This window comes from Prionailurus viverrinus, chromosome D1 (genome assembly GCF_022837055.1).
Source record: "Prionailurus viverrinus isolate Anna chromosome D1, UM_Priviv_1.0, whole genome shotgun sequence".
NCBI classification, from domain to species: domain Eukaryota; kingdom Metazoa; phylum Chordata; class Mammalia; order Carnivora; family Felidae; genus Prionailurus; species Prionailurus viverrinus.
Window position 1 is genome coordinate 16,698,140 of NC_062570.1, and position 12,762 is coordinate 16,710,901.

A 12,762-nucleotide genomic window follows, 5' to 3' on the forward strand; every position below is an offset into this window, starting at 1 on the left:
AGAATGATCTTCCTTTGGCAAAATATGGTTCCATCACCACTGATAACCCAAATTAACGGTGCTGAGTGGTGACTTTAGTAACACATTCTCGTATCAGAGCAGTTAACAGCGAGTGCTAATGGGTCAGCCTTAAATTCAAACCTAGCCAAGGCACTTAACACCTCTGATTCCTTGGGTCCATTACTGAGACCTCTGAACTGTCAATTTCATTTCCTTTTTTAAGTAGGCTCCACACCCAATGTGGGGCTTGAACTCACAACCCTGAAATTATGAGTCGCATGCTCCACTGACTGAGCCAGCTGGGCTGTCTCCCGTGAACTGTCAATTTCTTACTTGCAAAATGGGGTTGTTATCTTAAAAAATGGTAGTCACCTAAAAATGCCTGGGACATAGGGGTCCAAATGTCAAGGGAAAAATAAAACCACAATTGTGTTCTCATGAAAGAACAACTTACATATACGAATCTCAACTACTAAGTCCAAAATGTATTTTGGCAGTAGTAGGATGCGTAATTTTAAGATTCAAACTTCTAGCGTCCAAATTTTCTATAATAAACATGTATTGTTCATACACAGGAGACATTTGTTTTTAGAGAGAGCAAGCAAGTGCACCAGGCTCCATGCTCAGCAAGGAGCCCAACCTGGGGCTCAAACTCCTGACCCTGGGATCATGACTTGAGCCAAAATCGAGTCGGATGCTTAACCAACTGAGCCACCACGCTGCCCCAGGGAACAAACATTTTAAAAACCATAGCACAAAAACTGTAGAAAAGAATATTTTATTGAAACAGTTTCTCAATTAACAATGGACCAAAGTACAATTTGACTCAAACCTGTCCAACCAGCCTCAACCGCTAGTGAAAGAACTCAAACATACAGGATGGGGTGGGGGACCCTTAAGTCTCATATCTGCCAATGTGGCAAAAAAAAAAAAAAAAAAAAAAAGGAAAAAAGACAAAGGACAGACACAACCAGGTTCCCCCTTGCCCTGGGAGCTGGGTGGCGCTGTGGCTCCTGCTCCAGACGAATACTGGAGGACAGGCTCCCCAACATCGGCATGATGGGTAAAGAGCCTCCATCTTGGCAGAGCAATGCAAGAAAGGCAGGCCAGCCCACACCCTCTTCCTTCACCCACACAGCCTGCCTCAAAGAGGGCGAGGTGGCATTTTTACATTCACACCATGGTCTCTCCTTCTCCCAGGGTCTTGGGATAGGGGCTCACAGTAGAAAGCACATTTTGGTCAGCCCAGGGGGCCAAGGGACCAGGGAAAGGCCATATCTAGGAGGGCAGAAGACAGGAGAGCAGAGAGGGCCAGGAGTCACAGGGACACGGAGGGACAGGAACAGGGAAGATGCAGACTCTGACAGTGCTCGCAGGATGCTGGCATCCCACGCTGGCCACTCCACACGCTTTCCTGTGTCTGAGAGGCCATAAGTGGGAGCTCCCGGGTTTTCAGATGTCTCTCCCACAGAGGCGGCTGGCTTCCCTTCTTCACGTTCTTGCTGCCTACTCTGGCCACCGCGGGTGAGGATGGATCTAGCTTTACTGCAGCCAGTCCAGATGGAAAGGCTGGGGCAAGAGGCAGACAGCTGCCTTACTCACAACCGGAAGCCAAGGAAACCAGGGGAAGAGTCGTCACCGGGGATGGGGCCTTTTAGGGAAAGACAAGACCTTGGAGGAGGAAAGAGCATAGATAGGCACTCAGAAACCAGACCTGGTAACCAAGGCTCTGTAGACACTGGCCCCTGTAGGGGCGGACTTGGTAGTGGAAGAGGGAAGCAGGGAGGACGACAGAGAAGACTGGAGACTCTCTAATAGCCCAGAGCATCCCTCTCCCACCTGCCAGGTCCATCGACCCCATCAACAGCCAATCTCTCACCTACCCACAGGCAAAGAATTAAGACATAATAGTGATTTTCCCCAAATGAGGGCCTGGATGGGTAAGGAACCAGGGGTGGGACTGGGAAATAAAACAATTTCAGTTTTTACCACAGAACCACTGCCGAAGGAACTGGTGAGCTGTCCCTTCCTCCCCCTTCTCCGCACCTCCAATCAAGGTGAGAGAAAAGGAACCGAAGCCTCTGAAGGCAGGAGCAACCCCTCCCCCGACCCTCGATGTTTAATAAATAGAGGAGGTAGGAGAAGGGGGAGGGGTGAAAGGGGGAGCTGGGGAGACGGTTATAATTCATCATTCTTCAAAGTCCGCTTCTGTCCTGTCGGCTGCTCCTTCTGTTCCGGTTCTGCTGGGAGTGGGGAAGAGCGAAGGAATGCCAGCAGGTGAGACAAAGGTAACTGGCCCCGTTCTGGGCAGATCCTCCCTGCTGGGCCCTACTAGGCTTCCCGGGTGCCCCCAGCCCCATGCTCACCTGCTCCAGGACCTTCTAACTCCAGAGGTTCGGTGTCTGTCTGTTCAGATCCTGTTTTTGGGAGGAAGAGGTTAGCCTCTGCAGAAGGAAGGGACTAATGAAAGGGTTGGCAAACTTTTTCTATAAAAAGACAGATGGTGAACGTTTTAGGGGTTGTGGGCTACACCCGGCTTCTTTGCACAGACATGCTTGTGTGGATATGTAAGAACCTAAAAACGTAAGGGCTGTTCACAGCTTGTGGACCTTCTAGAAACAGGCTGTGCCTGCAAGTCTGCCGACCCCTAGGCTTAGCAATATCCATATTCCCAATCACTTTCTTCAACTCACCAGTCTCTTTCTCAGGTTCTGAAATGGGCTTTGCATCTTCAGTCTGGCCTGGAGGAAAACCAGGGGTAAAATGTAGTCCCAGGAGGGAAAGGAGGCCTTCTTCCTGCCCAGTGGCACCTGGAGCCAGGCACCCTGCCCTCACCTGGTGGAGGGATGACCTTCTCTGCTTGGTCACTGGCACTGGCATTGAGGGGAGGCTCTGCCCGGGTTGCATTCTTGTCCTTGGGTCGGGGCCGGGGCTTGGTAAACTTGGCCTTGTTGAGCAGATACTGCACCTCACGGTCCAGGGCCATCATCTTGGCCTCGATGTCTTTTGAGAGCAACACGGGTTTCTCTGTGGCGGGAAGCTTGGCCTGCTCGGCCATGGTCGCATTCTTCCAGGCCTGTGGGTGAGCCCAGGACAGGCTCAGAGCTAGCCCTGGAGAGGGTAGGTTATCTCTGGCCTGGATGAAATACACCCCAGACCTGCCCCAGGCTCTTCCCTCAGATGGCAAACCACTCCACTACTCCTGGCTGTCAGCCCCACGATGGTAAGCAGACTCTTCAGAATGGCATCTGAGGATCCCCACAAAGGAGTCCCAAACTCATAACCATGTCTGTGGCTTACAATACTAGGGACCAACTACAGCTGAAGCTCTTGATTGATTATTCCCTGGTCTCTCCACTTCTGAGCTCTGGCTCAGTTATCACTCTCCACACACCCAAAAGGAAGAGTTTCGGCCTCCTGTGACAAGTCTTCCCTGGCTCACCTCCTGAGTGCAGCTCAAGCCCCAGCTGTTTGGAGCAGCTGCTCTAACCTCATAGGGATGGGCTCTGCTGCTCTTGCAGTCTGACAAAACTCATGGCCGTGACCCTTGCTTGGGGCTAATCACATGTGGCCTCAAATGTAAATGCCTTCCGCCTTCCCGATTAGCTGCCGGGCCAGGAGGCAGCAGCTGCTGAACCCCGGTTTCTCGGCATCTCCTCTCTGCCCAGCATAGCACACCTTGCCAGGTGAGCATCCCAGTAAGTGTTCATGCAGGGATTACCCAGGTCTCGTTGATGACTTTCTCTAGCGTTGTCATCTCCACCTCAGTGAAGATCTGTTCCATCTCTGGGATGAGCCGGGCGCCCCTGTAAGCCAGGAAGGAGATGGTGAGCCCAGGGGAGAGAGGGATCTGGGGTGTGGGCATGGGGCACGGGAAGCTGATGGACCTCCAGGCTTGGCAGGACCGAATAAGGAAGAAAATCGAAGGGGCTGCTCACTTGAGGAACATGCTGGAATGGTTGAGGAGATTATCAAGGGCAGCCAGCCGTTCGGGCCACTTCTTGCGCTCTTCTACCCGAAAAAACAACCCGTGGCATAGCTTCCTCAGCTCAGTCAGCTTCTCCTTCAGCATCTGATGGATGCAGGGTGGGAGTGGGCAGAGGGGGTTGAAGGGATGAGAGCCTGGCCCTGGAGCCGACCCCGCGTCCTTCTCCTGGCCTCACACCCCAGCTCTCCTCACCTTCTCTGACCTTCTGCCTGTAAAGAGCAAAGCGAGGGCTCCCATCCCACCCACCACGTCCCGGGAAGCCGCTTACCACTGTGGTGGCCCCAAAGCCCTCGTCCTCCAGCCAAGCAGAGGCAGCGCCGAGTTTCCCAGAGATCTCCTTGCGCTGCTCCTCTGTGGACACTTCCTGGTACTCGGGCTGGTACAGTTTGTCCTAGAGAGGTGCACACGGGCCCAAGCATGCACCGAACCCCAAGAGCAGGGCTCACAGAGGCAGACCCTTCTCAGACACAGGTCCCGGGGCAGCTGTGTCTCCCAGCCCACCAACCTGGGTCTCAAAGATAAAAGCTTCCAAGCTGTTGGCAGCCTTTTCCCGTTCCTGCTTCTCTAAGTCTCGGGACGTCAAGTCTTGAAGTCTGTGGGATGACAGAAGCAAGCATGAGGGAGAGAGCATGTTGACCTCAGACCCTGGGGCAGACGGCTCTCCCTCCCATGGGTGCCACTGCCCTTACCACCCTGTGCGTGCACGCTCTCTCTCTCTCTCTCTCTCTCTCTCTCTCTCACACACACACACACACACGCGCGCGCGCGTGTGCACAAGCCTCTACTCACTTTTGCACTGAGTGGGCCAGCTCATCCTCGGGCAAGTCAGGCAGGTCCAGAACCACCAGCTCCACCCCAATCTCCTCTACCATTCTTTGCTTCCGGGCAGGCTTCTGCTTCTTTTCTTCCTCTGGGGCTGGAGGGGCAGCCTCAGACCCTGCCTCCTTTTTCTCACTCGGCTTCTGGTGGGGGAAAGAAACGAGGAGGTCAGGGGAACCTCAGGTCCTTCTATTCCCCACAGGCAGGCATCTATTCCCTTCGCCTCCGGCTCACCTGGGCCTCAGGCTTTTCCTCGTTTTCTTTTTCTGTGGCCTTTTCTTCCTCAGGAACCGCAGCCTCCTTCGGCTCAGTGGGTGGGGGCGGCGAGGTGTCCTCCACTGGGGTCTCCGCCTCCTCCTTGAGCTCCGCTTGCTCTCCAGGCTCATCCTTGCTCCCCTCAGCAGGGCTCTCCTCTTCCTCCTGGGAAACACGAGGTCCCCAGCAGAGCCTATGGATGAACCGCTCAGCCGGCAACGCCAAATCCCCCAGGCTCTGCTGCGAAGGGGCCTGCTGCTCCCAGCACAGCCTGGGGACAGGCAGATGACCATACGGTAACAGGCTGTGCAGACTACGGCAGGCAGTCTGGTCGGAGGAGCAGTGCTTCGAGATGAAGGGAATGTGCCCTGGAGCCCGAGCACAGGGACAGCTCAGGGTCCAGAGGAGGGTATGGTTCACTCGGCAAGGGCCCGGGGAAAGCGGGGAGGGCGGGGGTCTAGTCAGTCCTAGGCAGCTGGAATGCCTGCCCCAATCCCTCCCTGCCTCTGTTGCTACTACCCGGCCCCGTTCACCACCCTCCAAGCTCCCCTGGCTCCATGCTGGCCTTACCTGGACAGTGTCTGTACCATTCTCTTTAGTGTCTGGTGTGGTACCACCTCCAAACAGGCTGGAGATGGTGTTGCCAAGTTCTAGGAGGAAGAAAACCCAAAGACTCAAAGGGGCCACAGCAGTGACACCACCTCCTTGCCTAAGGGCAAGGCCTGCCCGCCTCCCCCAAAGGCACACAAGTGCATCCTCCCTCTCTCTCTCTCTCTCTCTCTCTCTCTCTCTCTCTCTCTCTCTCACACACACACACACACACACACACACACACACACACACACACACACACTCATCTTACTGGTCAAGGTAGATTCCTCCTCTGGGCTGTCCTCCACCAATGTCTCAAACACAGACTCCACCTAGAAACAGGGATTCGAGGTGACGAGACGCACACGCTAACCCACCTCGTCCCCACAAACGTCCTGCCACGGTGGGTGTCTACTCACACACATCCACACGACCCGTGGTGGTGCTGGCCTATTCCCTCACCCGCCTTCTTCTAAGGGATCTTGAATCAAGTCATCACTACCCCCTGGATTATGAGCCCTCCTGAGGACTGGGTCATAGCTCCTTCTTTCCCTCACGGCCTTGCACTTCTCCACTTGACAACAGAATGGGCCGTGATTTCCCACGGTACCTTCTAAAAGATGTTAACCCCCAGAACTACTTTTTTTTTTTTTTTAAGTAGGCTTCATGTCCAGCGTGGAGCCCAGCACAGGGCCTGAACCCACAACCGCGAGATCAAGACATGAGCTGAAACCAAGAGTTGGACTCTTAACTGACTGAGCAACCCTGGCGCGCGCCACCCCCCCCAACCGCCCAGCCCCGAACCATTCTTTGAGAACGGATTACTTGGCCATTCTACAGATCCTGAAATTTACAACATCTGTAACTTTTTATAGGCCCTGACCCACCAGGTCCCTGGTTAACTGTGTTTAGAGCCAGGACTTATCCACCTCCATAAACCTTTCTCGCTTATCATGTTCTAATACCAGGTGGAACCGCTCTACAAAGGCTGGTGGGGCCTGGACCCTTGCCCTGTACCCACGGTCTCATTCTGCTCTCACCCTGATGAGGCTGAGCACGCCACTCTCATCCAGGTTGAAGTGAGCCTTGATGCCCTTAGACTCGTAGTCGGGATACTTCTTGAAGCTCTCACCCACACCTTTCAGCTTCACTGTGGTCAAATTCTGGGAGCCAAATACCCTGGTTGGGGAGGAGAGAGCAAGTCCAGGGAACTCAGCCAGCCTGCCTCCAGCCTTTGACTACAAGGCCTCCCAGCACGAAATGTTGGGCCCTCCAGAGAAAATGCTCACCCCAATCCTGACCGCACAGCCCGCTTCCCCGTCAGCCCCGTGGCCCCAGATCCTCCCTTCTGGAGCCCCCACCTCGCCCCACCCTCTCACCGAAGATCCTCGGGCCCCAGGAAGCCCAGGTCACCATAGTTGATGTGGAAGTTAAAGTCATGGTTGTAGCGGTTAAAGGTGATGACTTTGCGTTGAGGGTAGGGCCCCATTCGGGAGAAGAGAACACGCTTATTGTGCTTCAGGCTGCGAACCCCAGGCTCCTCCTCCACCTCTCTTGTGAACTCCACCTACACAGCAGGCAGAGAGGAAGCACACTGGAGAGCCAGAGCAGATGCTGGGGTAAGGGTACGTGGAGACTGTCAACTGGCAGAAAACAAGGGTACAGGCTACGGCAGACGAGAGAAACCACCCTCGGTGAGGTGATCAGACAGGCCTACTCACCAGGATGGGGTAGATCACCGCATCTCGCACTACAAACGGCTTCACCTTGAAGGCTTTACTGAGCGCGGCTGCCTGGTACACAGCCCCCATAGCAGCTGCTTCGTCTGCGTTGATGTTCTTCCCCAGTTCCTCCCTGCAAAAGTCCTGCACTTCAGCACGTCTACTCTGGAGCACCCAGCCTGGTCGCCCTCTCTGCAGCCCTGGCCCCAATGCCTCAGCACCCACACTCACTTGCCCACAGCCTTCAACAGCACCTCCTGAACTTTGGGGACCCGAGTGGCCCCACCAACCAGGATCACCTGCTCAACCTCATCCTACAGAGAATGGGAAATGGAATGGCACATCATTAGCCCTCCTCCTCGGCACCGACGAATCCGGTGACATTCCCACCCCCTCCCCCCTGCCACCTAACCACTTTCTATCCCACATGCCCCCCACTCCACGCCCACATCTCACTACCCCCTCACCAAATTCATTTCGGCACTCTGGAGGGCCTGCTGCACAGGCCCGGGCACCCGCTCAAATAAATCTGCACACAACTCTTCAAACTCCACACGGGTCACTTTCGCCTTGAAGTCGACATCATCCATCAGGCCCTCGATCTAGGAGGAGGATGGCGCAAGTCAGAGCGCCCACCCAGGTCCTCCTCTTTGGGGGGGGCAGGTCAGAAATCGAGGGAATTGGACTTTGGGAGAATGGTAGGAGGCCTGGGAAGAGGGATGGGCCACACCGCACACCAGGGGCCTAGCTCTGGATGGGGAATATTTGCCCTCGACCAGCCATGAGTGGGCACCTGTGCCATGTGATCAGCGTTGGCACTCAGGACCGTTTTGAGTCGATTCGCCTCCCGTAGCAGCTTGGCCATGGCACGGGGGTTCTCCCGCACATCCTTAGCTCCCTGGCCCTTCCGCTGCTTGTTGAAAAGCCTTGCGAGGTGCTCACGCAGCCGGAGTTCCATCTCCAAGCCCCCCAGGGTGCGGTCAAATCTATCCAGGGAAAAGAGAGAAAAAGCGTGAGGAACACACAGTGTCCCTTCATCGACCTAGGAACCTCACCTTCCTCCCACGTGGCTGACACCTCAGTGGCAGTTCACGTGCGTATCCAATCCACCGTACTTACTGGGCATTGACTATCTGTCTCTGGAGATGCAATTAACAGCAAACAGACAGGGAACCTGCTGTCAAGGAGCTTACAGTCTAGCATCGAACAATTACACGAAAAAAAATGCCAACCACCCCGAGTTATAAGGGAGACAGACAACAGCGTTAGAAGACGTAGAAGTGAAATGCCCCCTATTTACAGACGCCATAGAAAGTTCTGTGGAGATGTGATGCCTGAGCTGAAACCTGCAGGATTGAGTGGAGTTAATGGGTTGAAGAGAAAACAACCCTAGATGAAGGGAACAGTGTGCATAAAGACCCTGAGGTGAGAAACAGCCCAATGAATCAGTTCCAAAGGACAGGCATGGTAGAACTCAAAAAGCAAAGGCTCTGGGTAGAGACAAAAGGGAGGAGTCAGAGCTTTCACAGGCCACGATAAAGGTCTGGAACCACTAAGGTTTTTTTTTTTTTTCCCTTTGAAAGAGAAAGCTGGCGAGAATGCGGGCACGTGCGAGAGCAGGGGAGAGGGGCAGAGAGAGAATCTTAAGCAGCCTCCAGAGCCAAAATCAAGAGTCCGACGTTCAACCGACTAAGCCATCCAGGCACCCTGCCACTGAAGGCTTTTAAAGAAATAGACTATAATCAGGTTGGCATTTTGAAAACAACCTTCTGGCTACAATGTGGAGAAAGAACTAGAGGGGGGCCACAGTGAAGACAGGGAGACCTTCTATCGTGACCCTGCAGGTCAGAGATGATGGCAGCTGGGACTAGAGTGGTGGAGGAAGAGCCGCACAGAAAAGAACGGCTCAGAAAACCAGACCACGTCACCAGTAAGTACGCTGAAAGTGACAAGAACAAGCAAATGACCGCATCTCACATCGCGCATGGTCGGTAGCCCTACGGATTTCCTAAGTAATAGCTCTCGGTAAGTTCCCTGCCTTTCAATCTTCCCAAACTGTCCCCTTCTCTCTCCATCTTCCCCCGGTTCTTCCAAGAGGTACCCTACAGTGACCGATGCTTCAGGAGAACGTTCATGCAGGGAGCAGGAAAAGGAGGCAGCTGCCCCTCCAAGAAGAAACCCCCGACCCGAGGGTGTCTCAGCAAGTACCCACTTACCCCACTCCCCGGATCTGCAGCTGTGGCTGCATCCCCGCCTCCTTAGTCTTCACCGTCTGGTAGGTGACAATGGTGCACACGGTGCTGCCAGAGCCCATGTCATAGAACATGACGTTCTGTGGAGACACCGAGACAACTGTCACGGAAACCTTCTTTAACTCCAAGGTGCTGTATCGACTCTCCACTGAAAGCCGAAAAGCCCCAACGCTGGCCGAGAGGGGCCTGGTGTTGCATTCTGTCAAGGGCTAGTCGTGCAAACGAGATGCAAAACAGAGTCAAGTGGTCTCCGTCGTCACAGCCAGCCAGCCTCCAAGTCCGGTGAGAAGTTCCTCCCCAGCTCACCTGGGCAGTGGTGTTGATATCTTTCCGGCGGAAGACGCCGTAGCTGAGGGCGGTGGCGGTGTTGTCATTGATGAGCTGTAGCACTTTGAGGCCAGCCATGCGAGCCGCCTGCAGCACAGCTCGGCGCTCGGCCTGATTGAAGAAGGCTGGCACGGTGATCACTGCATCCTTGATGGGCTGCTCTACAGAGGGCCAACAGACCAGGGTTCCCACCAGCTCCATACTCAGACGACCCTTTCCGAGTCTTGCTACTAGTGACCTTCTGGGCCAAGTAACTCTTTGCTGTGTGGGGCTATTCTGTGCATTGTAGGATCTCGGGCAGCATCCCTGGCTTCTGCTCATTAGATGCCAGTAGCAGCTCCCCAGTTGTGACAACCAAAGATGTCTTCAAATATGGCTGGCTGTTCCCTGGGAGGCAAAACTGTCCCACTGAGACCCTAGGGAACCTGGCCACCGCTGGCCCCACCTTAGACACTCACCTGCAAAATCTTCAGCCAGGGAACGTGAGTAATTGAGAACCATGCCCAGTACCTCCTCAGGTGAGAACTGTAGCTGCCTGTGGGGAGGGGATGAGTTAAAGGCAAGGACAACCATGAGCAGGGGAGCCCACCAGGCCCACTGAGCCCACTGTCCCCAGCACAACACTCACGGACTGATCTGGAAGTGCACAGTCTGCCTCTGTGGGTCGAAGCCTAGCTCATGCTCTGGAAAACGGGCTCTGTAAAGGGCCACATGGGGGTTTCCCTCCTGCTTCCCCAAGAGGTGCTGGAAGTAACGCAGTGTTGCCTTTGGATTCTTGATGGCCTGAGAACAGATAAATAAGGAATATGGCGTGAGGTTCCCAAGTCCACCATCACCTACCTCTCACATCAGAGGCTGGTAAGAGAACAGGCTCTGGGGTCTGACATCTCTTTTCTGCCCATCGCTTACGGGAAGGGGGTGGGCTGTTAGCTCACCATGCTTGCTGCACTGTCTCCAAAGAATCTTTCATTTTCTTTCAGGGTCACAGTCACTGGGGTTTTCCTCCGGGATTCCCTGAAAAAAAGAGACACAGGGCCCAGGTGCCTACAGCAGGATGTGGATTCAGGAGCCTCAACACCCCAAATACAATCACTTAGACACCAGCCTGTTGTGGGCCCTAGCAAGAACACACACGGGCTTGGAGCACAGACTTCCCTCTTCCCCACCCCTGACACTGGGGCCGCCCTCACTTGTTCAAGACAATTTCCATGGGCACTCCGGGTTTGACGATGGCCACCTTCATGGACTCGCTGCCCAGGTCCACAGACATCACTGCCAGCGTGTCTGAAAAAGAAAGAGATTTGTTGATTACCCCGTTCCCCAACACTCCTGAGTCCCCTCTAACCAAAGCACTTCACCCTCCAAAGAGAAGGAAAGATAGCAAAGATAAAACCCTAGGTTCAGCAACTCAAGAGTCCAACTTCCAACTAAAAGCCTCCTCTCCCACCATAGTTCATTCATCAATTCTTCTTTTGAGCCCACTACTGGGGTACATACCACTCAGTGCCAACAGATCTGCCAAGAGCACAGCCATCAAGGCCCAACAGGCTAGCCTCCTCGGCCTCTGCCTCCTGACGGTGGCTGCCATTGTGCCTCTGAGGGAGGAGAAAAACAACACTTGTAACCGGATGCCCTGAGTGAAGAAGACAGAAACTCATCCCAGTACAGAGAAGCTTTAAGATTCATACTGCACCGTCACCAGGGGGCAAAGGGGCCTACACCCCCCTCCCCGCCCTCCTGATAGGGACCCAGCACTCTAATCACACAAAGGGTCCTGGGCTCCATCCACCACATCCCTAAACAGGGAAGGTACCGGGACAGGAGAAAGGAGACCAGAGCCTTCCGTCCACGGCATAGGCTGTAACTGGCTCACCCTAGCACTGCCCCTGCTGTTAGACACCTGGGGTGCGGCCAGGGATCCCCGCCCAGGGCTCAACTGCCTCCCTACACCTGGAGCTCCCCCGCTGGCGGGGAAAGCCAGGCCGGGCCTGGACGGGAACTGAGAAGTGGTGACGTTGGAGGCTGGGATGTTAGAAGGGCCTGTCTCCTCCTCGGTATCCTTTCGGGTTGTCCCGCCCGCCGCCCGTTCTCCATCCCAACCCCCCGCCCCGCTGCCTACACAGACGCCGTGCCTGCAACGGTAAGATTCCTCGCCGGGCAGGTACCGAGTCCCCTGAGTTCACCTAAGCGTCACCTGGCGAAGGCGGCGGCTCCCACCCCCGGAAACGCGGCCCGGCCCTCCCCTAAAGCGTGGGGGCGCCCCGGGACCGAGCTGCGGGGTCAAGCGCACCGGCGTCCGTGCGGCCCTTGCTCCCGCTACCGACCCGCCCCCGGAGCTAGCACGTTGCCTCTCCTAGGAGGGGTGGCCGGCTCCCATCGCCATCCCCAACCCCGTTACCGCTTGCCTGCGCTCCTGCGGCCCCAGCTCTGGGACAAACGCGGCGGCGGACGTACCCACGAGGCCGGCAGGGCGCCCCCAAGCCCGCGCCCTTCACAACTCCCCTCGGTTTGCAAACTGTTACATTAGCCACCAATCTCTCCGCGGCGTCTCGCGCACCAGCCGGCCCCGGACGCGGCGCGCGCTCATTGGAGCCTCGGCCGCCCGGCCCTGCGCCGCGCGCCGGGCCCCGCCCCCATCGCCGCGGCGCGCGCTCCCATTGGGCCACGTCCTAGGCCCGCCCCCTCCTCCGTCGCCGGCTTCAGGCCGGAGGCTGCCGAGGGGCCAGTCCGCCAGTTGGGGGTGGGAAACGGCCGACGCCGGCCCGGGATTGGGCCACGTCATGGGGCCCGGCGCGCGCCCCGGTGCGTT

At 55.8% G+C, this 12,762-nt stretch overlaps 1 protein-coding gene across 6 annotated transcripts; it reads right to left on the minus strand.

The window, feature by feature from the left end:
* Positions 1-759: 759 nt before the first annotated feature.
* On the minus strand, positions 760-12,559 carry HYOU1 (hypoxia up-regulated 1). Of its 6 annotated transcripts, none has more exons than XM_047823433.1 (26): positions 12,408-12,559; positions 11,451-11,548; positions 11,144-11,237; positions 10,889-10,967; positions 10,582-10,736; positions 10,412-10,488; positions 9,933-10,114; positions 9,591-9,706; positions 8,168-8,360; positions 7,842-7,976; positions 7,606-7,688; positions 7,375-7,507; positions 7,033-7,220; positions 6,694-6,832; positions 5,925-5,985; positions 5,633-5,712; positions 5,042-5,227; positions 4,778-4,950; positions 4,494-4,581; positions 4,257-4,379; positions 3,939-4,072; positions 3,722-3,806; positions 2,836-3,076; positions 2,694-2,741; positions 2,367-2,417; positions 760-2,243 (listed from the first exon to the last, which is right to left on the minus strand). In XM_047823433.1, the coding sequence occupies exons 2-26, from the start codon at positions 11,539-11,541 to the stop codon at positions 2,179-2,181; spliced, it is 3,000 nt and encodes a 999-aa protein (XP_047679389.1). In that variant the 5' UTR covers positions 11,542-11,548; positions 12,408-12,559; the 3' UTR covers positions 760-2,178. The 6 variants fall into 6 exon arrangements, with proteins under 6 accessions (XP_047679389.1, XP_047679394.1, XP_047679388.1 ...); XM_047823438.1 differs by having other exon boundaries at positions 760-2,240; positions 12,359-12,538; XM_047823432.1 differs by having other exon boundaries at positions 12,359-12,538.
* Between the last annotated feature and the right edge of the window lie 203 nt (positions 12,560-12,762).